Source organism: Aspergillus ibericus (genome assembly GCF_003184845.1).
Source record: "Aspergillus ibericus CBS 121593 unplaced genomic scaffold BO80scaffold_92, whole genome shotgun sequence".
In the NCBI taxonomy this organism is placed as follows: domain Eukaryota; kingdom Fungi; phylum Ascomycota; class Eurotiomycetes; order Eurotiales; family Aspergillaceae; genus Aspergillus; species Aspergillus ibericus.
The window spans coordinates 11,297-34,190 of record NW_020292190.1 but is presented as its reverse complement, the minus strand read 5'-3'; the positions used below and the strand labels follow the sequence as shown (position 1 = coordinate 34,190).

The 22,894-nt window shown below is 48.4% G+C and overlaps 11 protein-coding genes across 11 annotated transcripts; 4 read left to right on the top strand and 7 right to left on the bottom strand.

Moving 5' to 3' along the window:
• Nucleotides 1–2,334: 2,334 nt before the first annotated feature.
• BO80DRAFT_489071 (uncharacterized protein) lies at nt 2,335–3,216 on the bottom strand (the record flags this gene model as incomplete). Its single annotated transcript, XM_025723592.1, has 1 exon — nt 2,335–3,216. The coding sequence occupies exon 1, from the start codon at nt 2,890–2,892 to the stop codon at nt 2,335–2,337; it is 558 nt and encodes a 185-aa protein (XP_025569285.1). The 5' UTR covers nt 2,893–3,216.
• Nucleotides 3,217–3,457: 241 nt separating this feature from the next.
• On the top strand, nt 3,458–5,204 carry BO80DRAFT_291347 (uncharacterized protein). Its single transcript, XM_025714997.1, has one exon. The coding sequence runs from the start codon at nt 3,506–3,508 to the stop codon at nt 5,108–5,110; it is 1,605 nt and encodes a 534-aa protein (XP_025569284.1). The 5' UTR covers nt 3,458–3,505; the 3' UTR covers nt 5,111–5,204.
• On the bottom strand, nt 5,185–5,643 carry BO80DRAFT_369955 (uncharacterized protein; the record flags this gene model as incomplete). The annotated part of the gene is made up of 2 exons (XM_025716421.1): nt 5,185–5,391; nt 5,440–5,643. The coding sequence occupies 2 exons, from the start codon at nt 5,641–5,643 to the stop codon at nt 5,185–5,187; spliced, it is 411 nt and encodes a 136-aa protein (XP_025569283.1).
• Nucleotides 5,644–7,151: 1,508 nt separating this feature from the next.
• BO80DRAFT_430309 (phosphotransferase enzyme family protein) lies at nt 7,152–8,995 on the bottom strand. The gene is made up of 2 exons (XM_025720682.1): nt 8,261–8,995; nt 7,152–8,169 (listed from the first exon to the last, which is right to left on the bottom strand). Exons 1-2 carry the CDS (start codon nt 8,916–8,918, stop codon nt 7,253–7,255), a joined length of 1,575 nt encoding a protein of 524 aa, XP_025569282.1. The 5' UTR covers nt 8,919–8,995; the 3' UTR covers nt 7,152–7,252.
• Nucleotides 8,996–9,270: 275 nt separating this feature from the next.
• Nucleotides 9,271–10,146, bottom strand: BO80DRAFT_430308 (uncharacterized protein). The gene is made up of 2 exons (XM_025720681.1): nt 9,657–10,146; nt 9,271–9,582 (listed from the first exon to the last, which is right to left on the bottom strand). The coding sequence occupies exons 1-2, from the start codon at nt 9,846–9,848 to the stop codon at nt 9,562–9,564; spliced, it is 213 nt and encodes a 70-aa protein (XP_025569281.1). The 5' UTR covers nt 9,849–10,146; the 3' UTR covers nt 9,271–9,561.
• Nucleotides 10,147–11,333: 1,187 nt separating this feature from the next.
• BO80DRAFT_369958 (uncharacterized protein) lies at nt 11,334–12,517 on the bottom strand (the record flags this gene model as incomplete). The annotated part of the gene is made up of 2 exons (XM_025716422.1): nt 11,334–11,692; nt 11,899–12,517. The coding sequence occupies 2 exons, from the start codon at nt 12,515–12,517 to the stop codon at nt 11,334–11,336; spliced, it is 978 nt and encodes a 325-aa protein (XP_025569280.1).
• A 643-nt stretch (nt 12,518–13,160) lies between these two features.
• Nucleotides 13,161–16,129, top strand: BO80DRAFT_469796 (P-loop containing nucleoside triphosphate hydrolase protein). The gene is made up of 8 exons (XM_025723039.1): nt 13,161–13,653; nt 13,721–13,824; nt 13,876–13,994; nt 14,050–14,881; nt 14,932–15,118; nt 15,174–15,246; nt 15,296–15,715; nt 15,770–16,129. Exons 1-8 carry the CDS (start codon nt 13,211–13,213, stop codon nt 15,917–15,919), a joined length of 2,328 nt encoding a protein of 775 aa, XP_025569279.1. The 5' UTR covers nt 13,161–13,210; the 3' UTR covers nt 15,920–16,129.
• A 47-nt stretch (nt 16,130–16,176) lies between these two features.
• On the bottom strand, nt 16,177–18,975 carry BO80DRAFT_506497 (uncharacterized protein; the record flags this gene model as incomplete). The annotated part of the gene is made up of 2 exons (XM_025724549.1): nt 16,177–18,680; nt 18,919–18,975. The coding sequence occupies 2 exons, from the start codon at nt 18,973–18,975 to the stop codon at nt 16,440–16,442; spliced, it is 2,298 nt and encodes a 765-aa protein (XP_025569278.1). The 3' UTR covers nt 16,177–16,439.
• A 259-nt stretch (nt 18,976–19,234) lies between these two features.
• Nucleotides 19,235–20,019, top strand: BO80DRAFT_460187 (uncharacterized protein; the record flags this gene model as incomplete). The annotated part of the gene is made up of 4 exons (XM_025722377.1): nt 19,235–19,368; nt 19,459–19,613; nt 19,708–19,824; nt 19,871–20,019. 4 exons carry the CDS (start codon nt 19,235–19,237, stop codon nt 20,017–20,019), a joined length of 555 nt encoding a protein of 184 aa, XP_025569277.1.
• Nucleotides 20,020–21,463: 1,444 nt separating this feature from the next.
• BO80DRAFT_320633 (uncharacterized protein) lies at nt 21,464–22,227 on the top strand (the record flags this gene model as incomplete). The annotated part of the gene is made up of 2 exons (XM_025715122.1): nt 21,464–21,674; nt 21,773–22,227. Coding segments are annotated over 2 exons (666 nt in total), but the record flags the coding sequence as incomplete, so codon positions are not given.
• A 323-nt stretch (nt 22,228–22,550) lies between these two features.
• BO80DRAFT_291128 (uncharacterized protein) lies at nt 22,551–22,861 on the bottom strand. The gene has a single exon (XM_025714996.1). The coding sequence runs from the start codon at nt 22,777–22,779 to the stop codon at nt 22,597–22,599; it is 183 nt and encodes a 60-aa protein (XP_025569275.1). The 5' UTR covers nt 22,780–22,861; the 3' UTR covers nt 22,551–22,596.
• Nucleotides 22,862–22,894: the final 33 nt, after the last annotated feature.

Genomic DNA, 22,894 nt, shown 5'->3' with positions numbered 1-22,894 from the left:
CGAGAAATGCTGTGTAAAGTTGGCGACCAGTAATCTGGAAGGTATGCTGGTAGCTTGTCCCCCCAGATAATTGACAGGATACATATTCAGCTATTTCAGGCACTAGGCCAGGGATGGCTTTGATAAGGTCCCTGAGAGCCTGTCAGTAAAATTCTAATAAGCTGCTTGCGGTAAACCTACTGTATATTTTCACGCATCTTATTGCCTGTTAGCAAAAGAATTGCTTTATTAGGTTGGGAGAACTAGCTGTTCTTATATCTATCCTGCCTACTTCATCGCGAGACTTGCCACAATGGATATAAAAACACGCAAGGCTGGCAAATTTTTGATCTAAGCAAGCCAGCCTCCTTTCCTATGGGCACCTAGTCATTCCCGATGCACACGCTAGACAAGGATTGGTATATAACCAATTTTATATATTGGAGTAGCTAAGATTTTCCGCCTTTCATGACCAAACCTGGTTGACTCGCCGACAGCCCGACCGTAAATCTCTACTCCGTCGGTAGCGCGGTGGCCTCATGTAGATTTGCACGGGAATTCTTCTGCTCTTATTCATTTATAAGCTTAATCTTATTAGGCCAGCCAGGTACATACCAGAGCAGTATTCTTTCCCACAAATAGAGCTCATATGTATTATATCTTTTCGAGTAGTCCCCGGGCACTCATTACTGAGAGCCAGGACGCACAAAACGACACGAGGTTTAGGTTCCAGATAGCCGCAGCTATATTTAACATGACCGTAGAAGCACATCCTAGGAAATAGAGCATATCCGTTAAATCCAAGCTCTCTTATATTATTCAGTGGTTCGAAAGAAGGAAAGAGTTATTCACTTTGAGGTTTGGAATGACGGTAAATCAAGAGATCTAAAGCAAAGGAGGACAAGGCAATTGAAAATTGAAGACAGAAAATCACAGAACAAACAAAAGTGATGTAAGAAAACGATTAATGGATGTAGAAGTATATGTTGGATGATCAGGCTACATGAATTTATAGCTTGTCAGATCTCAAAGAAAGCCCAGTCAAATTGAATCTCTTTCCTTAACACAATGCAAACTGATGATAATCACAGACACAAACAATAAAGCTCCCCTTATTCATTATTGTCTGATCACCTAGCATCACAACCATCTGATTTGTCTACCGAGTTGATGGTGGCGGAGGTGGTGCTCCCGGCTTTTTCACCCCTGTGGTATCGTATGCGCCTCGGCCGGGCATATTGGTTTAAATGCCCTGAGTAGTGATTGGTAGTCTAGATGATCCGTAAGCTACATTGCCCTTGTAGAAAAGCATCCAAAAAATAAAAATAAAAACCGAGAGACGGAATACTCACTGTACAGCATGGTTACATGCATGTATCAAGCGGCAATGCAGGCAATGATGATCTACTTTATATAGATACCGGGCGGTTACTTGAAGTCATTTCTCATTAGCTGGGCGTAGTTCTATTCACTCATCGCAGGCTGGTTAGTCTCGTGCGGCAGAATAAGCCATGATCCAGCCAAGGACTCATCCCAATGAAACTAGAGGCATGCAGAGTGTTCTAGGCCAGTATTAGGCTGATACTGGAGGAGAATATCCTTACTGGACCGCTGGTACAGGGTAAAATTAGGCCTCATAATGCACGTTCCCCACCGCAGCAGGCTCTAGCAATCTCCGTTTATTTGAAATCTCTGTTGCAGCAAGACACTACGAAGAAGTATGATGGAAGTACCCCGTTCCTTCAGCTGGGTACAGAAAAACGATAACTAACATTATGCTAGGCTAAAAGAAACTTCCACTAAAGGTGTATTATATTTCATCCAGTAGCCCAAGCATGGGTTCTCATTCGTGAGAAGTTTTGTTGAATGAACAAGAGTGACGCACAGAAGAAGCATGATTATATTGACGGTTTCAGGTATCTGATTCATTCTCAATGTATAAGTTAGCCCGAGTCACATAAAATTCCATTGGGATGAATTTACCCTGAACCCATAACCAGTAAGAAGGGAGCAATAGAAACAAGACTATATAAAGGACACATCGCTGTACGGAAAAATCCTCGTTCTCGCGTGGGGCATGGTTAAGCCGAAGCAGGCCTACAAAGATCATAAAAAGATACCAAGATATACAACAGGACAGAATGTAACTCCATGACATGGAAAGTAGCATTTGGTCTTGGTTGTTCATTGGAACTGGGGCCATGCCTTTAGAAAGGGTTTTGGAAAAGACAGAAAATGCAACCAGATATTGAACATGAAGAGTAGAACAATATATAGACAATTCCACAGCCCAACCCCCGCCCCACACCGAGGATTGAAGATCGAAATGATCGAAATGACAAAATAGATTGAGTCTCAAGTTTCTTTGGAAATCACAAGCCAGTCCTTTCTTCTTATATTGTACCGCTCGTTGAGCTCTCTCCAGACTGGTTCAGGTATTTGTCCCTTGATACCCTCGACTTTGTATTGAAGGGCTGTCCGGTCCTCCTCGGAAAGACTATGAGCACAAATAATTTGTGGGCATGACACGAGATTGATCTCGTGGGGATGCCCCTGGAACCGAGCTTCGAATACCATATGGTATTGTCCATTCTGAATAAGGATTTGAGAGAAATCTTTGAAAAATGATATCCCAAACTCTTTCTCAGCCTTAATAACATCGATTGGCTGTTCTGTTGGTCGGCCTGATTTGGACATTGGTGGAACGTTCTTATATTTCGCAGTAACTTCTCTCGTCGCATCGAGAGCTGTTGGTCTTGCACTGATTATAGTTCCATTTTCCGAGGTGAAAATGAGGGCTTTCAAGGATATGACAAGGCTCGTGATACAAAACATGTTGGATCGATAGGGAACTACTTTGAGGGGAGACAACAAAAAGATGGATTGGTCTGTGCCAAATTGCGGTGAGGGCATAAGAAAAGGCTGGCATCTTTATAGCCAATATCTCCTCTATATCCTAGTCATGAACTCCCAATTATCAAGATTGACGACAGATGTAGTTGATCGCATAACAGGGAAGAGATCCTTTCGATACCCAACCCTAGGATTTCATATCGCGGAAATCTTCATCTAGTTCTTGATCTCTATCGTTAATTGTCGTACACTAGCTATCCATACAGATTTAGTACTAATCAACTCCTATTGCAGTCTAAGCTGAAGGTTCTGTAAAGAGTTAACATGCTCTATAACGCACCGGCATCCTTTCCATACGGGTCAAAGCCCACCAGCAGGCGCTTGTTAAGTGGGTTACCGACAGGAATCTAGTTCATGCCCAACGACTACTAAGAGTGAAAGTTGGGTGGGTTTGGTAACTAGGGGCTGTGCACGGCGGACTACGGGCAAACACACCAATCGAAACGCAGCTTGTTGGCCGGCGGCCAACAAGCTGCGTTTCGATTGGTGTGTGGCCTTTTCTGGCGTTTGGGCCTTTCCCCTTTCCCCGCTCGCTCATAACCCCTCTATTAAACTATATTTGTGGCACTCATCTCGCAGTCTCTAAGGGCTCCTACCTACCAAGATACTCGCCATGGCACCACTCGAAACCGAAGTCATATCAGCGTTAAACCTGCTCCGTGATACCCCTCGTGAAATTCTCAGTATCCATCGCCATCTGGCACTCGAGACTCTGACTCAAATTGGACGTGTGCTAAATGCCAGCTGGAATGAAAGCGAGTGCCTTCCGCATAGCGTTGAGGTGGAACTTGGTAATGGCTCTTCGGAAGATGCTGTCATCCGTCAGACCACGATTCCTCAGGCAGAAGCTTCTTCGCAAAGTATGCCTGCTCATGAACGGGATTCTATTGACTTACCTACCAACTTACCGGGCCGAGGAACCCCTGTGTTGACTTCGACCCATACTTTGCAAGATGCAACAGGAAAAAGAAAGCGACAGACTCTGCCAGATACAGCGAGAAAACAGAAGCGACTGTCCACCCAAGATCTTTCCTCTGCCAAGTTGATCAAATCCGTGAAACAGAAACTCCCTTCTGTTTTGAAATTTTGCAAGGACAACGCTTCTCTTTCTGACATCCTGCAAAACGAACAAGAGCTGCAGTTTGCAGATAAAAGAGTCGATCATTTGAAACAAGTTGACGGCAATAAAACACCAAGCGAAGAACAGAAACTTCTGAAAGGTCTTAGCCAATTATCTCTGGCCCAGCAATTTACCGCCTGGGAGACTGAGCACGGCTGGAAGTCCAAGGTAGATACCCTTTACGAGAAGATCCGAGCTGTGCGCGTTGGAGACAAAACTGCAGCTACTGGTCGTGCTGGGAGAATGACTCAATTTGTCAGAGACCATGGATACCCGAAATCGGACCAAAATGTTGTACGGAAGGGAATTCAAAGAGGAATCGTCCAGCATCTATTCTTGAAAGTAATGCATGAAGTCTCCACCACGCCTGTCCAAAAAGGGGCCGTCCAGGGGATGTTTGCTCGGGCCACGATTTTTGAACATGCTTTATTCCAAAGTATCCCAATTCAGGAACTATCATCGCTCGCAAAGTCTTTACTGAAAGACTACGACGGCAACTCTGAGACTATGGAGGGGGCCCGAAGTAATGACACGGATATCACCATTGTATCGGAGCACGAAATCTCGGAGTGGTTTGAAAACATGACCAAAGACTTCGAAATGATCTCACAAACAACAAAACGCGGCCGACGAAATCCGCTCCAGAGTACTTCTCATGTCGCCAACGAGTCCATGGACGCTCACCCACGGCATGATGATCGCCCGTCAGATAACAGCGAAAATTTGAGCCGTCAAGCCAATGCTACAGTCTACCCCAGCATGGACTCTCATGAACTCACGACCTTCTCCACCCTTCCTCGCGCCGAGCCGAGCAGCCAGAGAATGCCATTACAGTCCTCATTCATGGAATTCCAAGTCAGATCTGAAGAGGATGGGACGTTGCCCAACACAGGGTCGCACGATTTGGCTCAATTCTCTAGAAATACAGGTGATGCTAATTGCGTCTTGACCAGCAACTCCAATTCCCGCGGTCAGTCACACGAGCTGAGTCTATTCTCCAGGCTCCCCTCAAGTGTTCTAGCCCAACCGCATTTGCTTGTCCCACCGCTGTGTCCTTCATTTCCCGGTGATGTTCCCAGCCCGCTTTCAACCTTTTGAACACCAAATATCACTCCCCATGAGCTTTCTTCTTTATCCACTATTCCTGCAGTATAATCCGTGTAACTTGTCTGCTAGAGTAAAATAAAGAGAAGGCGCAGCTTCGGTCCGATCTTCACTTCGTGGTTTGCCTTCATGAGCAGCCGCTTTCCTTCTCGAAGAGGCTTCCCTGAGGCGCTCGGACTACCGTCAAGTATTTCGATCGGAATGATAAAAGCATCGCCTTTGCTGTGGTGAAATGGTGCATGTTCCGGTCCCGGTATCTGTACCAAAGAATACCCCTGTGTTTTTGTCAGGTGTATGTTCCGAATGAAAGGAAAACTGTATACCTTGCTAGAAAGATTGAGAGATCGTAGAAAGGGAGCCAGCTTAATGTCTAATTCAACTGAATTATGGATTTCAAAATCTTCGGCTTGCTTCTTGAACGGAACTGAGGAAGCCCATTCCGCGAAGATCTTTCGTTCTGTATTCGCACTCTCTGGTAGGTCGTCCTCAAATAAATGTGGTGTGTCTGATGTTGTCTGCGACATCATGAAGGCTGTACTCCCGTTAGAGTTAGTGAGTGATTTGCTTTCGAGAAAAGAGGAGACTCGGATGTTAAAGGTAGTGGAAAAACAAATGAAGTGGGGTTCCAATGATGGCATGGCGGGGTAATCAAAGGCACCTGATGAGTTGACTTAGCACGTGATTGAAGATTACGGATCATTGGGCACCAACTCAAAACCGATGATCAAAAGCTTGCCTGATACAACACTGGCATACAACTTCCTGTACTGCAAAATGCCTGCCCAACGTATGCATTCCCATGGACTCATAGAATATCTACCTGTTTCTCATTCGCCCCTCAACCGAGCCCTATCAAGACTATCAAAAGTGAGAGATAAACGCCAAACCCTTGGATAGCTTACGTCACTCCCGACTTGCATTAAGTAATTAATTTATTAGCCGCAGCAACTGCGATTCCGAAACAAGCAATGCACTTGTACTACCAGAGTCTCGGTATATCTCAGCTCCATCTCTTAAGGATGTCCCTAACATCTCCAAAGTGATAGTCAGGTTCCTGGGACTGTGACCGTACTTCCGGATCTGGCTCAAGTGTTCTCCCAATGCCAATGTCAGAACGATGTCCTTTTCGATGTGATATCTTATTACGAGAGTGACGAGTCTACCATAGTAGATGTTGCTAGAGGTCACCTTGTGGAGGCTGCTCCATTCATCCAACAAAGTTTCTTGGACTTGGCCAGCAGAATTCTCGACCCCAAGGACAACCCGATTCTGAGAAGATTGAGCAGGAAAATTCGCAACCAACCTCCTCAAAACACGGAGCCGACTACAGCAGCCATATTAATTCGTCTAGAAAGAGCTATCCAGGGAGGCTTATATATTCCTGATATTGAGCGTCTTGTCCTGGAACGATGGGTCTCTGAGAACGCGGTAAGTTGCCCAATCACACCAGGGGAGTCCACTAAGAATTGAAAGGCTATGATCCGAGAAAAGGTGGTGTGTTCCTTCCGTAGCAGTCTGTTTACGTTTTGTGTGGTCGGTAGGGGACAAAGCGGAATTCACAGTAAACGAGAGATACTTGTTTCCGCCGACCAAAGGCACTCTCTTTCTCCGTGACGATGGGGATAGAGTGTCAGAACGTACTGCCATCCGGGACCGCCTACCATAGTTGAGCGACCCCCCTGTCTTTTAGTAAGCTACTTAACTTAGATAAGTTAGCTATCTTAGGCGGCCATTCAGCCACCGAATGATATGGACATCCATCCCTTCCTACATAGAGCCTAAGTGACAGTAGACGAGACGCTTGCCTCGGCTGACTCTTAGCTTGATCTCCATAGCGCTAAGGGGAATGACATCTACCCTCCTGTGACTGACTGTTTCACTTGTTCAGCAGACCCTATGATAGGCTGCAGCTGCACCTCAGAATAGCTTCAACTGACATCATCTTTCACGCGATTGATGACACCCAGAGTTGCCAAGAAATTCGGAAATGTTACGAAACTCGCTTCTTAGTCTTTATCAGTTCAATAGAGATCATCCCAGTCCTAAGTCACTCGGTAAATTATCAAATGAAGTTAATTCTTCGTGTAAGACATTAAGAAACAAAAACTCAAGTCATTTTGGTAATATAAAATCTCCTCATCCTGTCCTTCCGACCGCTCTCAACTTTCCAGCTTGCAAGCCAAGCCAGGCAGCCACCTTATGGAGCAATCCCTCGTCATTTTTGATTACACCATTCATATAAGACGACGAGGAACAGGGGATACGGCCTAGCTCTCTTGAAGCCTTGGAAATGAATTCCTGCTTTGTCATATTTCCGCTCTCCACGAGCGCTTTGTTCTCCTCCATCTTCTCCAAGGCTTCATCATACTTATCCAACTCGTTCACCTTCCACTCCGCGAACGCCTGAAGCTCTTCTGCGTGTTCAAATGCCTTCTCACGCCTCGCCCACTCAGCCCCCAAATGTCGACGCAGTTGCATAAAAGGAAAACTGCGATGATCATTGAATCCAGATGAGAGGAGCATGTGCAGCCACATGGCTCCGGAGGCTTGTGACCACTTGACGAGACTAGAGAGTTCTCTCTCCTTATGTTCTGGCATCTTTGCCTCTTCCTCTTCCAAGACGCGTATAAAAATATCTAGATATTTGAAGTACCGGGTAGCAATCTTAGGCGGCTCGTCGCCCTTGTAATCCCACGTGCTATTGACGGGCCTGTCCTGAAGAAGCCACCACGGCGCCGAGCCAAATAGCTGGGCGGGTCCGATGTAAGACCACTCGAGGTCCACTACTCCAATAACAGTGAGGTCTTGCCTGCCACGGACAATTAGGTTTGCCAGGCCAAGGTCATCGCAAATCAGCTTAAACTTGCAACGGTCATACTTCGCGTTGACCAAGTCAGGTATCAGGGATTTGAGGACCTTGAACGCTATATATTTGTTTTTGGAATCATATAAACCAACAGTTGAGTTCGGCTGCTGAACAAGCTGCTCCCAGTCCTGCCCGGCAATATATTGAAAATACTCAGTCGTTGTTGCAAACCCCTGGGCTCGGTCACCTAGACATCATTCACTTCAGTTAATCCACTAAATCAGTCAAGATATTTAGGATCTAGGAAGAAAAGAAAAAAAGAAGACAATAAGGCATACCAAAAGTGTCAACTCCTCCATTCTGTAGGATGCTATGTGCTTTGAAAGTTAGGGGTCGTGGCGGTGTAGGGCTCTGGGCTTCAGCCTGTTGTGATACCAGGCTGCCAATCCGGTCAAAATCGAGTTTGAAAAGCTGAAGCAAAAATTTCGCTAACTGCCTGTAGATAATTTCTATATCACTGTCGCTGATATCCTCTCTTATAACTCTGTTGGGGCTTTCGGTGCTGGGGTCCTGGAGAAGATCGCTAAGGCTCACACCATCAATGAAGTCCATTATGATGAAGGGGCCGAGACCAAGTGGGTTGCTGGCAGCGGGACCCCACGCCCAGACTCTCGGGACGGGAATGGTAGTCCGATTGCGGATGAGACCTAGAGCCGTGACCTCCATGGCAACCTTCTCGTCGGCGTAGTCGTCACAGACCATCCCCACACGAGGGAAACGAACCATCCAGGCAGTACTGTCACAGAAGACCATCTTCATACCGGCATTAAATGCACCATGGTGAAAGGTACCATCAAGTTGACAGTGAAGTTTATCGGGATGGAAAGTCGACACCCACTGGCAGAGACGGCCCGTTCTGTAGGACTCGTTCACCTTGTCAACCCAAAGTTGACCTTGCATCTCATGAACGAGATCGATAAGTGCGTTAGTGTCCATAACGTCAATGAAGACTTTAATCAATAGAAGGGCGAGCACTAGGGGAGATGCAACTTTGGTGAGGGAGTGAGCTAGCCGAGAGGCGTGTGGACGGAGGAAGGGGCGGTGGCCTGTTTTATGGTTGGGCGGCTCGAGCTTTGCATGCCTTAGGTGTCTCAGCTGCAATTTCTTAGTGCAGCATCCGTAACGATACTGGGCGCACCTAGCTACATGGGATCAATTATTCAAAGTCCTGCAGCCACCAAACGGCAGTAATTCGCTTCAATCTGGTTACTAACTCAAAACCTATCTCTTAAAGGGCTACAATTATATTATATGGAAAAGTAAACTTCCACATTAGTTCTTTTGTTTGGTCCTGAATTCTGGAGGATTTTGGATAAAGGTTAACCAGATAAGTTGATTCCCAAGTACATCTACACCTATTCCTCGATAGATATACTATAATCGATATAGAGAATATGTGTACCAAAGCACACCCTCTTCCTGGAGCATGCCTTCCCCAAGCTGTGAGCAAAAAATACGAAAGAATGAATACAGTAACGACTGGTAGGAAATGAAGTTGTGGATGCAATGGTAGTAAGAGTCATCTAGCTTTCTGGCTACAGACCCTCGTAAGGCCAGCATATCAGCTCTGAAACATTGGCTAGCCAGAGACACCGCCCTTCTGTTATTGATAACCGTCAGTACATAGCATGTCCGGGGGCTTCAACTTTTGAAGGGTTAGGGGTTGAAACGAACAGCGGCATTTGCCCTCTTTTCGCTGGCGGCTTTCTCTTCAGCCTCGCGTTTCTCTCGCGCCTCTTTGTTCCTGCGACGCTTCTCAACAGAGGAATTGGCGGTATCAACCATCTGTCCAACAGCAGCGCTCCCAGAGCTAATGAGCGCGCTGTTAACTTCTCTTCGAGCGTTGGGATCAATATCCTGAGGCATCGTGGATAGACGTGGAGGGGTAAGTTATGAGTCTGCTGTCGTATTGATACGCTAATGTTCAAGAGAAATAGCTAGCTGTAGTTTGGAGAGGGTTTGAATAGTAGTAAATCTTGGTTCGTATGATAAAATGTCTGTTGGCTTGACTTCTTAAATAGAGAAGAGTCTTGGAAAATTTGGGGGGAGGGTGGGTGTGTCCTGACTGATGTTCAGCATGCGCTAATGTCATGCTGCGACCACGTCCGCCGGGTCGTAAACACAGCAGCACATGGTGTCCACTCCAAATTAGATGAGGCATGAGTGGCACTAATGCAGTGTCATCCCCCCTTCAAGATAATGAGGCGGTACAAACCTCCGATAATCCAACGCCATGAATACGGGTGGGGGTCCCTGTTGGCCAATCAACGTCACCAAAAGACCTTTTAAACAATCAAGAAGACAAGAACCTAGCAAAAGTTAGAGAGTAATCCAATTTGACGTAAATCTAAGAATTGCAAGGTTAGTCGCAAGGTCTGACTGAGGCAAATTCAAATTTGATAAGAGGTCTAGACCATTAGGAGTGTGCCTTATGCGCTGGCATACTCTTAAACTTAGGTTTCAGATAGTTGAGTGTTGTACTTGCATAATCCACTAAAACTCCCGCATTTTTCCAACTTGACCAGAGTGGGTAGTGGGTGTCTTTTGTCGGATGATCGAAACACAGCTAAACATGACTTGGTTTTTCGGATCGGAGTTTCCCATCGCCAAGGCACATAATATCTAGCACAAAGAGAGATCCGCAAGGCTGACGCCTCACTAAACTTGTCACTGCTGGCGACAGTGCCAGACTGCTGATCTAACATCAGAGGTTGAGGCTCTTTTCCTTTCTTTTCTTTTATTTTAGGGTTTTAACTCGAAGTTCATGACAGTCGACGGAAGAAAATAAAATTTCTGTTTTTGACTTGTCTTCATATGAAACGTTTGCTGCTCTCGCGGTTTCGAAATGTGCTTTCTACCCGATTAGGCCGCGAAGTTTGTCATGTGACAATTGCCCCTCCCGCACACCCTCCCCCACCCGGAGCAGAAAAAACCTCATCCTTGCATGTGCTGGGAGGAAAAAGGGCTAGAGGTAACTTCACTCATATAAGCGCTTTGGTGTATGTTGACAAAATATTAGCTACCCTTCTTCGCCGGTCACTCCTTAGACTCCCAATATCGATTCCGGGATTGCCTCGATTGCGAAGAAATTTCTCCTCGGTCTCTGTGAAATGTCTGGTGGCGTTGGGTTTATCGCGGAGGACGACGTCTTATACGACATAAAGGGCTTCAAATTGTTTCGAGAGGCGGACTATGCTAGGAAAATCAAAGGAAAAGGCAAATCCATAATGATTTATGATCCGAAGGTGGACTATGATTCTCCTCCGATCTGGGAAAACGACCCCTCAAAGGAAGATACAGCGATTGTACCTTCCGGATGCCGAGTCCGTGTGATAGGGGCAACTGTGACTTTCACACGTCAATAGCTTCTACTTCACCAATTACCTCCAGTCCAACTTCGTGACCGACGGTTAGAGTGATAGAGATGTCGTGATTTCGATCCTTGGGAACGAAGAAATTCAGACAATCCGTCCTGTCCACCATATTCGCTTCCAACATTCCAATATTCTCCAAGAATATTTTGCGTTCCCATTTCCATTGCTCGCTGCTCTTTATTGCTGCGGGAAGCCTGTCAATCAAAAGCGGCAGCTTACTAGTCGGCATTGACGACCCCTTATAATCGATTTCTGTTGTCTCAATTAGCTTCATCAAGGCATTATCTGGCGTTGTAGTTACGTGCGTTTGCTTCTCTCCATCAGCTGGAGTTGTCGCTGCCTTTCGTCCTCCCTGTCAGTTTGATTTACTCGGCTCTCGTTCGCGCCTGGCCTCGTTAATGTTTGCTGATGCTCCGAATGTCCGATCCACTAACCTTGGAACCGTCCTTCTGTGCACACGATTTTTCTGGGCGTAGCACAATGTGTAGTTTCTGTTGCAAGAGATCTTTTCTTCTGTTGGCTAGTATTCGGGGTGTCTCCACTTTCAATTGCAGTGGTCGTATTCAAAATCTCTGAAACGAATGATTTGAAAGCATCGCACGTATCTAACGGCTCCTCCTCTCCCAAAGATTGCAACATATAATGTACCTTAGGTAAAACACTTTCCAATCGGTCCGCTTCCAGCGTTTTGAGAAGGTAATCGAAAGCATTATCTGTCATTCCTCTTGACTTCCATGTCGAAGGTGGAAGGGCTTGCGCCCACTTCAGTATTACGTGAGGATGTTGGCTCCTTAATTTCAGGCACCTTGTTCGAGTGTGCTTTTTGTTCGCTGTCACTTGTTCTGAGTCCAGACTAGAGTCCTTAGGACCACTAAAAATCAGGATCAGATTCCTTGAAAAGGCTACTGAGATAGTCGCCAAGGAATTTTGCCCTGACCGAATTCGATTCAGGAGCTTGATAGCTTCCTCGTCAGGCTGTACTAGGCTCGTGACCTCAGCGTCAAGTTTCGATAGGGTCATTCTCAACTTGTCCCTATATTCACAAAATTGATCCAGTTGATCTTGGGTTGGCCGGATTTTCCTCGCAGAAAGTTTCTTTTCCATTGATTCCGCGCGGGCTGCTAAAGCCGCAAACTGCGATAAAACTACACAGGCAGACATGGTGGAGTATGTTTGAGAAATGGAGAGAAGCTGAAGGCTTTTCCGGGTAGGGTAGGGCCCCTCCATATATGCTCCCATGTGGGGCCCACGTCATGCATGCTGCTGCGCCACACATTCTTAACAGAATTTAGCGGCCCAACAAGATTTTCAAAATTAGAATAATCTGCATATTTTTCCTTGTATCTTACTTCTATAAGCCTTGAATACCTAAAGGATTATTACACTTCTTGCCTGTTAGTCGTCGGGACGGCCAAGAAAGTCGAAATAGCCAAATAGTTTTGAATATCTGACACAGATGTTGGAGTAGGTGATGTGACAAGGAAATGCATACAATTCTGAGAGCCTTGAGCTATGTCAGGATAGTCAATCGGAAGAGCCCGCACAATGCAATATGCTCGAGCCCTCCGTCACGCACCTCGCGGCACGATGTTATCAAAATCATTATCCGCAGGTCCAGACCACGAGCGAGAACACCCTGTATTCTAGTATGCTCACCTTCTGGCCGAAAAAGGAATGGTAAGAGGAAGAGGGGAGCGAGGAGAAGGGAAAACTATAATGTATCCCAGCGTCCCGTAGACATAAAAGGGCGCACGTCTCCCCATGGATTTATCTTTGGAGATTAAAGCTCCTATTCCACATAGTACCAATCTGTTCTGAACAACCTCATTACCAACCACCGTTGAATTAATCAGTATGATAGCTACTCACCAGGACGTTGACACCTCCCCATCAGGCCCCCAAGCCATTGACCAGCGACTTGAAAAACAATCTTTGCACACAATTATTGTCGGAGAGCTGGAGCCAGTCGTGGCTAAATTGGTGAAACAAGCCTTGTCCAACCCAGCCATATGGCCTGGTGAGCTGCCGACTACTCCTGTCTGTTCGTCCGGACCCTCCACGCCGCCGCTTGATGCGGATGAACTGCAGAAGCAGCTGGTCAAAATCACCCGCGATGGATGGCCTTCGGTTGAACTTTCCATGGCAATGAAGCCTGATCGATCTAGTTCTGCAAGCAATGAACAGGACGGCATTCAGGTTGGAATTGATCTCGAACATCCGATCCATACTACACCGGATGACTTCAAATTGTTTAGAGAGTGGGCATCTATATGCTCATTCAAAACAGTTGTGGAAACGTATGAGCCACTAGCCATCTTCCCCTTCTACTTTCCTTTTTCAGATGATGGCTGACGACTGATCTAGGTGGGATAAAGAAACATGCAAATATAAGATCGCCGAACCGGTGGGGACCAGCAGTAGCCTGGACGACTATGCTGAATATGCATTCGTTGTCCGCGAACGTGTTGGTTCGTGATACTCTGCATGCTGTGACGGACACAACATTAACCGTAAATCAGAACGCAACTCCGAGATGGTGATACCGTACATAGATATCAAATCGGGAGGCCTACGCGACATCCTGCGCGTCGTGCTGCACGGCATCAAAGCTATTAGCTTGATGGAGGACAAGCCATCGGTAACTGAGACTGAGCATTACAGTACCTCCAAGAACAGCGCTGACGTCGGTTTAGATCGAACAAAATGTCCTGTTTCATTTCCTCCCAGAGCTCGACAACTATGCGGAGGATATGAACAACCCAGACTGTGCATTCGCACGTCAGCACCTACGCTTGCTCATTGACCACCTCAAGCGGGCCTATTCGGATATCGCGCAGCGTCTCGAGTCAATGTTGCAGCACGGTCACATAACTTATGACCTGCTCTGGGCGCTTTTCAAACCGGGTTCCCATGTTTTCACAACATGCTTTGGCACTAAAGAGCCCCGATGTGTCGTATTTGATGCGGGGGAAGAGGTGACACAGAATGACGAGACATGGTTCAATCTCGAATGCCGATTCTTTGATTATGATGGAATCAAGTTCGGCGAGGCCGGTATCTTTCTCCGCGTAGCAAAGTTCCGAGGGTCAAAGCCGATCGAGAGCCTGGAGGCCTTCCCTCTCCGCCACCATCCAAATCACGAGCAAGTCCGGAAAGACTTGGTCGGAAGAGGCCGAAAGTTTCGGGATTTGGCTGGCTCCCACATTCGGCACTGCAAAGGCAGCGCATTCTTTATGAACAAGGGGAAGATTATCAAACTCAACATCAACAGTCGAGTGGCAGTGGACGCAGCATTTTTTCATGAGATGCAGCCAAACTACTCCCGGCCGTCACTCCGCGACGGAGGGGTAAAAGACAAGAATGGGATAACGGTCGTCGACATAGGTGCAATGCTTAAGGAGGGCCGCGAGCGAGAGAAGGAGAGAATGCGAGGAGATGGGGTGGATGCACAACAGCTGAGCGAGACCGATCTCTTGGTCGCCTGCCCAACAGCATGCTGTTTCAGCTTCAGGGAAAAGATGTTCTGTATGTGACACGACTGGCAATTGCTTGGCGTCCGACTGATGTGATCCCAGTGGAGTGCGCAGTTGGTGCGCTTGGGGAAGTGGATTGGTCACCACAATCCTTCGACTGCCTGCAGATCCCTTCCGATGACAGGACTTTGCTCTTGTCATTGGCGAAAACCCGTCTGGGTCTGATACCGACGGTACCGTTCGACGACGTTATTGATGGAAAAGGCCAGGGACTCAACATCCTTCTGAAGTACGTCGGTGAAGTATCTGTGCCCAATCAAGTCCCCCGGCCTAACTCGTGCTAGTGGTCCACCGGGCGTTGGCAAGACATTCACAGTTGAGGCAACCTCGGAATATTTCAAGCTTCCTCTCTATTCGGTAAAGAAGCCCCCCATGGCGCTGGCTGTAGCCGTGCTGACGTTTCCAGATATCTACAGGCGAACTTGTTGTCGACCACGGCGATTCAAATGCGCTTGAGCAACAACTTGAAGCGGTATTCAAGATCGCCAAACATTTTAATGCCATGCTTCTTTTGGATGAGGCAGATGCGTTCATGGAACAGCGCACATCTTACCACGATACTCACAATCGCCTTGTGACTGTTTTCCTCCGAAAGCTCGAATATTATCAAGGAATCCTTTTCTTGACTTCGAATCGGGGTATTCAGTTTGATGATGCAATTCTCAGCCGGATCCATTTGGCCATCGAGTATGAAGATTTAACGAGGGAGTTTCGCAGAGATCTTTGGTCAACCTTTCTGTCCAAGGCGCGTACGATGCAAGGACCTGCCGTTGTGGAGGAGCGCGACCTTCGACGATTGGAATCTTTGGCTCTGAACGGACGCGAGGTGGGTTCCAGAGCGCTGCTATGCACGTCTCCCTTGTTGACTAACATGAGCCAGATCAAAAACATCGCAGCAATCGCACATGCACTTGCCGAGGCAGATGCCAACCAAGTGAGCTATAGATACTTGGAGCTGGCCGCGAAATCGAATAAAAGATTTTCGAAGGAGTTCGGTGGACGGGGGACGGTTGACGGGATGTATCTCTAGCAGCATACCCGGGAAAGTCGTGTTAATGATTCTGTTGCTCAAGCCTCCCGTGCAGTCAGGCGCTTATTGCAACATGTAGGTTTTCTGTCGCAACATATCTATTTCGTACTCAGTTTTGAATAGAGGCTCCAGTGGCCTTCGACACTCCAGCGCCCGTAGACATCAGCGCTTTTAGGAGCTCCAGTGCTAAAATGCTCCAGATCATCTTCCCACGCCGATTAAGGAGCTAAAAGACGCAGAAATGCAATTTAACATTGGCATATCTTTTATTTCTGATTCCTCATTAGCCACTAGAGCGTGTAAGTGCTATTCCGACCCTCTCTTAACCCAATTTCTTCTTCCCTCTCTTCCCCCCTCCCATATTCTACACCCACACGATCGTGACCCCTGGTCCCGTCTACACCGAAGACGTTTGCGCCTTCCCCAACCGCCCTCCTTGCCTTTCCTTTTTTGCGTCGGAAATTGCGGCTGCGCCTGTTTTCATTCACGCGCAGGCGTGCAATTCCTCTTACCTTCATTATTAGACAATACAAAGTCGTTTTCGCTTGTGCAGTTCTCTACACGGATGCCTCCCGGGTGACTTCACCCGCCTTTTCATAGGTCGGTGATTCAGTTTCGAGCAGTGAAAGTCAATGATCAGGGCCCGTCCCAGCTCGGCGTTCCACAGAATATTGTCCGACCGGAGGTCCTGGTGTAAGACTCCCAAGGAACAGATCTCCTTCTCAGACCTCGCAATCTCACGTGTGATCGTAGTGTCACGCTCTATCTTATGTATGGGCTCACCTCCCCAGGCCATGATGAGCATGTGGCAGATCTCACCAGCTCCATGTACGAAGTAGGATTTGGCCAAATCGATTGCCCCCAGAAAAACAGGAACAGCAGAAGCCTGTGCTTGGTCGAGTACACGGTATACGACTTCCTCACGTTTGACCTCCTCCCACCGTCGGGAAGTTGTGCCTTTACCGACCATAGTATATCCATATGCCGTACAAGTGACTTTGAATGGGACTCCCGATGCGCCACAACCCCCCATTGGTGTACAGTCTCGGTCGATATTTTCATCTAGTTGCTGTTTGAGTTGCTTGATCAGCGTTTTGGCATTGATGGGGTGTTGGCTGCTGTCCCCCCCCTGTCGGTGGAGCATGACATTTGGGCAAGTAACATCCAGTTGACCACCTCGTTGCAGGCTACGTAGACATTTCTGGGTGCAAAACTGTGCGGTGTGCTGCTGACCTTGGCTGCCGATCGGGGTATATTGATCTCCCGCCAGATGTGCTGATCGTTGAGCAGATGGAGACGAAGGAGAGGATGCAATCTGACTGAAGCCACGCTTCCTTCCTCCTGGAGCTTGATCTGCGTCCGAGTCAGAATCATGACGTGGTGTCAGATTCGGCGACGCGCAGCTAGCTCGAGACCGGGTGGGTATTCGACGGGTGTCGGCAGGGGGGGGAGCAGGAGACGAAGACGGTATATATTCTGATGTAGTAGGTTCAGAGCTCGTATACTCCGATGCTGCATATTCCGAATCGGGCGGGTTTTGTTGCAATTCCGATTCCGGGATCTGGGAACGTGTGTGATCGAAACTTGTCTTCCATTTTGGTAGCTTCTTTGTGGCATTCCGCCACTCCTGGTCACGATATTGTGAGCGGAAACTCATGAGGCATAAACACAAGACCCGAGCAACAGCTGTTAGCGGCTGTTGTAAAGAACCCAGTTCATCATCCGGGTTGACCTCCATGTTGGGTTCACAGAGATGATAGTATAAGGTGCCCGGATTATCATAGGGGACCCGCAGCAAAACCAATGCGAATCCATTAGTCAGATATGAGTACTCGAGCCCTTCCTGGAGCATGACATGATACTCCTGAACCACAGCTGAACCGGTTAGCCAAGCCGCATTATATCTCAGTTTCTCGGCCCCTTCCGTGGGAACGGAGTCCGGTCTGACCACTTCATCCCAGAACTGCATCGGTCGCAAACCCGCTCGAAGATTCTCCACGGATAATTTATGGGGCGGCTTGTACTCAACTGTCATAATAGTTGTATTTTTATCACCGTCGACCCGGTGGATGCAATATTGATCCGGTCGGGAATTTGCTGATTTATCTGTTTTAGACTGGTCGGCGTCAACCGCATCGAGGGCATTTGCGTGGTTATCGAACTGAATTCCATTGCCTAACTGAAATTCCTCTCGAGCAGCACGTATCCTGCAGAGTTCCGCGATAATATCACGGACATGGTTCTCCACCCCGAATCTCTCATAGCTTTGCAGATCCTGCTCACTGCTTATAGCTCTCTTCTTGAACTCTTCCCCAAACCCCTTTAGGACAGTACGCGACGGAAACACTTGTGCAGCAGGTTGTCCAGGCGGTGCTAAATAAGTACAAACAGAGTGATAGATCCCTTGCTGTATGGCTGTGCACTCGGTCCAAGGCAGAAGTCGCAGCGGACAGCGCTTCCCCTTAGGCGCTGGAACCGTTCCCGTCGTAGAACGGGACGGACTTTCGACTCTCAGGCATAGAGAAGTATAGTTGTGGCAGTGTCGTAGTAGCTCTGCAAGGGTGGTTCGTCGTGTTTGCTCTCTTTCCTGGTCCCTTTCCTGCTCTGCTTGTTTCCTAAGCTCTGATTCCTGCTGGCGTTCCTCCTCTGCTTGTTTCCTAAGCTCTGCTTCCCGCTGGCGTTCCTCCTCTGCCAATTTCTTCTCTTCCTCTGCCCTCAAATAGAGCGCTTGGTAGTCGGGTGGGCTGCTGTTTTCCATTTGCTTGATGGGGTTTATCAAAAAGTGTTCATTCGGTTGACGCTCAACTAGGCGGGCATGCGGAGAGGTCGCCGTAACACATCAGCTTGGCCTTGGTCGGTCCCGGTCTTATTTTTTGCCGTTCCAGCCAATCACAATTGGTGGCTGTGCGGAACCCTGGCCTCAAGTAGCCACAACATGCATGGTTTACCTGGCGTATTGCCCCTTGCAAATACGGCCGTCGGCGAGTGCCGCAACTTACGTGTCCAACACTTTGGAACAAGAGTGCAAGTTGTAAACACCATCGTTGGCGCCCCATTATTTAGGACCCACCGTTTCCCTATCGTCTTCGAAGCCCCACTGCTTTTGAAAACCCATCACCTTTGCACACCCATCACTTCTGAACACCCATCAGCTTTGAATAGCCATACTTATTGTTCAGTCTATCGATCCGATTGTGGGATCCTTTTCAGGCTCTTGCGCTATTAAAACTTGCATCCCGACTCACCTTTTGTGACCAGCCGAAAATGGCTGCCCCCCAAGAGTGAAGGGCCCCCCGCAGTGGTCATCTTATAAAAATGACAATCCTGTCTCCTTCTCTTCTGTCCATTGATGCTCCTCAGCCATTTCTTCTTCCCATAACCTCTGCCTGCCGTCGTCGCCAGTCACCTCACGACCCTACCCTCTCCTGGTCTCTCTTTCCAGTAGACCGGTCGCTTGACTCCATCCCTTGAGCCATGGCCCGCTGTCCACCACATTACAACATTGGCCATAGCAGCGACAACGACGGAACCGATAGCAGTGTGTCTTTCCGCCTAGACTCGGACAACGCCGTCGGTGTGGATTTCCCGATAGACATCACGGATGTCACAACTCCGACTTGCCTCTACGGCAAGTGGGTGGAGACAAGGGTCGAACATGTCGGAACTGCTCTAGGCAGCGGTCTACGGAGAGGAAGTCTCACGGGAGTGAGAAAGGATCTCCTTCTCCAAGCCGCATGAACATGGACTCAGGCTGCAGCTCTAAAGGCGGTGGTGTAAAGTAACGCCAGCCGTGCCCGATACCCTGAGCAACGGTGTTCCCAGTCGAAGTCCTACTGCTTTAGCAGGAGTCGCGAAACAAACCGACAATTCGGACACCAGCTCCAGTGATGATGATTGGAGTAACAGTAACTCTGCCAATAACTCTGACACGGACCCTGATATCGGTTCTAGTCGAAAGATTGGATCGACTTAGCAATTTGAAGACACAGGTCACAAATACGCCGAATCGACCGCTGCATGCCCCCCTGCAGCGTGTGCGGGAGGGGATGGGGGATAAATCCAGGCCACAGAGCACCTTCCACAGCAAACCTACCTCATAGGCAAAGTGATGACGTGGCTCACCTCTTTATCGGTAGAAGACGAGTGGAAGCGATAGAATGAGGTCACTCGAGGCTGCACAGATGTATTATAGTGTCCTGGAAGGCAGCCCGCGTCGGGGAGAACGACCAAAGCGAACAATTTCCGTGGACAGGACGAGCTGAATTGAAGACTCCCAGGAAGGGAATGGTGGTATAGGCGCCTCCCCATCTCCTTTCTACGTCGCCCTCACCGTACAAAGCCACTTTGCTGGCAGCCGCAGAAGATATTGAAACTGCAGATTAGCCTCGCACATGTTTCCAATGTTCAAGCAATACTCCCACGACATGACACTTCCGGGTTGAAATTTAGGATGATCGATACTGCGAATACTGCAATGAACCGGTATTCACAACATCCATTGGCGGGGACACGTCTAAGAAAAGAATCGCCTAAGCGTACGATAGACTATCCTGATAGTCCCTACTGAGTGTATATATGCTCTTCTACAGCAAGATACTTCCCTGTGATGGGCCGTGTTCAACAGACCCGAGTATGTTATAGAAAATGCACCTTTGGCGCGCCCTTAGAATATCTTACCACGTCCGGTACCACTATCTGTGCTCTCAGAACAATATTGATTATCATCATCTACTCCATAAGCGGAACATGGCCAACGCGCACCATGTATCATCAGAGTGGTCTCAGAGCGCATGTTCTTCGGGCCGATTAGGTCGTACGAATTTGGATGGACGACTGACGAGGTCGTCGGCCTAGCGTGGACGCCAGTTAGCGATCCTACGCCTGTGCCGGTCGCGCGACCAGCGTCCTAAGAATATGTGGGTCGGGCGCACAGGGTCTGGCGTACCTGGTACTAAGTCACAGGACCTACGCATCGCGCCGAACGACCCAGTTCGTCAGCACCCAGGTCCAGGACACCAGCCCTCTGTTCCCATGCGCCCGATCTGTATGGTCTCAGGACACTGGTCGCACGACCAGCACAGGCGTAGGACCGCTAACTGGCGTCCATGCTAGGCCGAAGACCTGGTCGGTCGTCCACCCAGCCACTCATGGCTGGCGACATACACAAACCAGCTCGGGCTCGGAAACGATAAGGAGGTCAATACGTACGTGATAAGATATACGCACAGTCACGTGGCCTGTGTATATCTTCCTAACGGGCCGATGACTAAGCCCCGAAAGAAGGCCCTGGGGGGAAGCGTCCCTGAGGTGGAAATCCCCTGAAAGTTGATACTGTGCCGGCGCACCCATAAATAATCTTATATCGGGAATCTGATTTATTTTCTTAATCGTTTCAGCCTTGTTCCGACCATGACTCCAAGCACAGAGCCAACAGACACCGCCACCAGCGGGGGCCGCGACGAAACTTCAGACCCCGAGGCACGGCCAGAAGCTACACCAGCCAACCCCGCAGTTGCGGACAGGGAAAGACGACGGGAGAGGAAGAGACAAGCGAGACGGAGGAGAGAAGAGGCAGGCTACATATTAGAGGATCTGCAATCCGGAGAGCGAACACTCTACCTGCAAGAGGTGCCGCGGGTCAAGGCCAGCCACTGCAGAGCGTGGGACTGCGCGATTACGAGACTCGCTCGCTCACCGATTATCCGTTCCCATTATCGCTTTGCGCTGAAGGGTGGCCGAAATATGTATTATGGGGGTATTGTGTATCGCCTTTTCTTATCCCCTATGCTCTAGAACGGTTCTTATTCTTAAACAACTGTGTGGCTGACTGGCTGACTGACGATTCGTCCCCAGAACCCATCCAGTACTACCACATTACCTGTATCGAGCGCCTCATCCCCAATCTCGCTGAGCTCGTCGTAAACGGGCATCTGAAACTAGACGGCTGGGTATCCGCGCCTCTGGGTGGCCCTATCTCCATCGAATCCTCCACCCAGGCTATCACAGACTGGTTGGAACATGGCGGACGCACGTTTGATATACAGTGTTACGAGAGGTTCAAGGCGGACCACAAGGAGTGGACCAGTGAAATCAGTTCTCGTAGTATCGAGCATCAGCTAAGGCATGAAGACGGAAGATCTCGAGTTGACTGCTATTACTGTGAGGGAGGGCCGGCAGAGCCCAAAGAGCCCATGAGAAGTGATTATTTCCCTACAGAGCCGGCTGCTATCTCGCTGAGTCGGTTGTTGGCGGTTGTCAGCGACGAGCCGCATATTGATGCGTGGTGGTGCTGGAGACGGGCGAAGTAAGGATCGGAGACGAAAAGGGACGCCTTACTTTCTCCAATACCAGCGGTCTAGATTCAGTCCGAATCTGATGATTCAAAGCGCTTACGGCTTTTTGGCTATGTTATCGGAACAACGAAGTAAATTGTGGCTCTTAGATAAATCCTGGTCTTCTCGCCGCCAAGACTGCCACGACTGGAGATTCATGGAAAGGTAGCCTTGGGGGCCTGGGGGAACAGATTGCCTTGGAGGGATACGTCATTATAAGGTAATAGGTTGCGTTATTTTGTTTAAACGGCAATAATGCCAAGAGAAGTACCCACGGGTATACCCACGGGGGTATACCCGTGGGTACTTCTCTTGGCGCGATGATGAATAGTGACGTAGGTAATTCTAAGTACCTGTGTCGCGTCTCTCTGGGAGACCACCCGTCAGTGCTGAAGCGACAAACATATACATTCTATCAAAAGCAGGGCCAACCGTCTTAGTCGAGCAAGAATACGTGGCAGTGATCGTAATATGGGTGATGGATTGATGAAATAAGCTATCTGGACGCCTAAGTATTACTGGGAGCATTCTATACCTAGGCTATTATCCAGCCTGGGCTAATGAAGGGCCTATATTATCCATTAATACTTTCTAGTACAGGCTATTAAATAGAATAAGCTATCTGAAAGCCTATGTATTACTG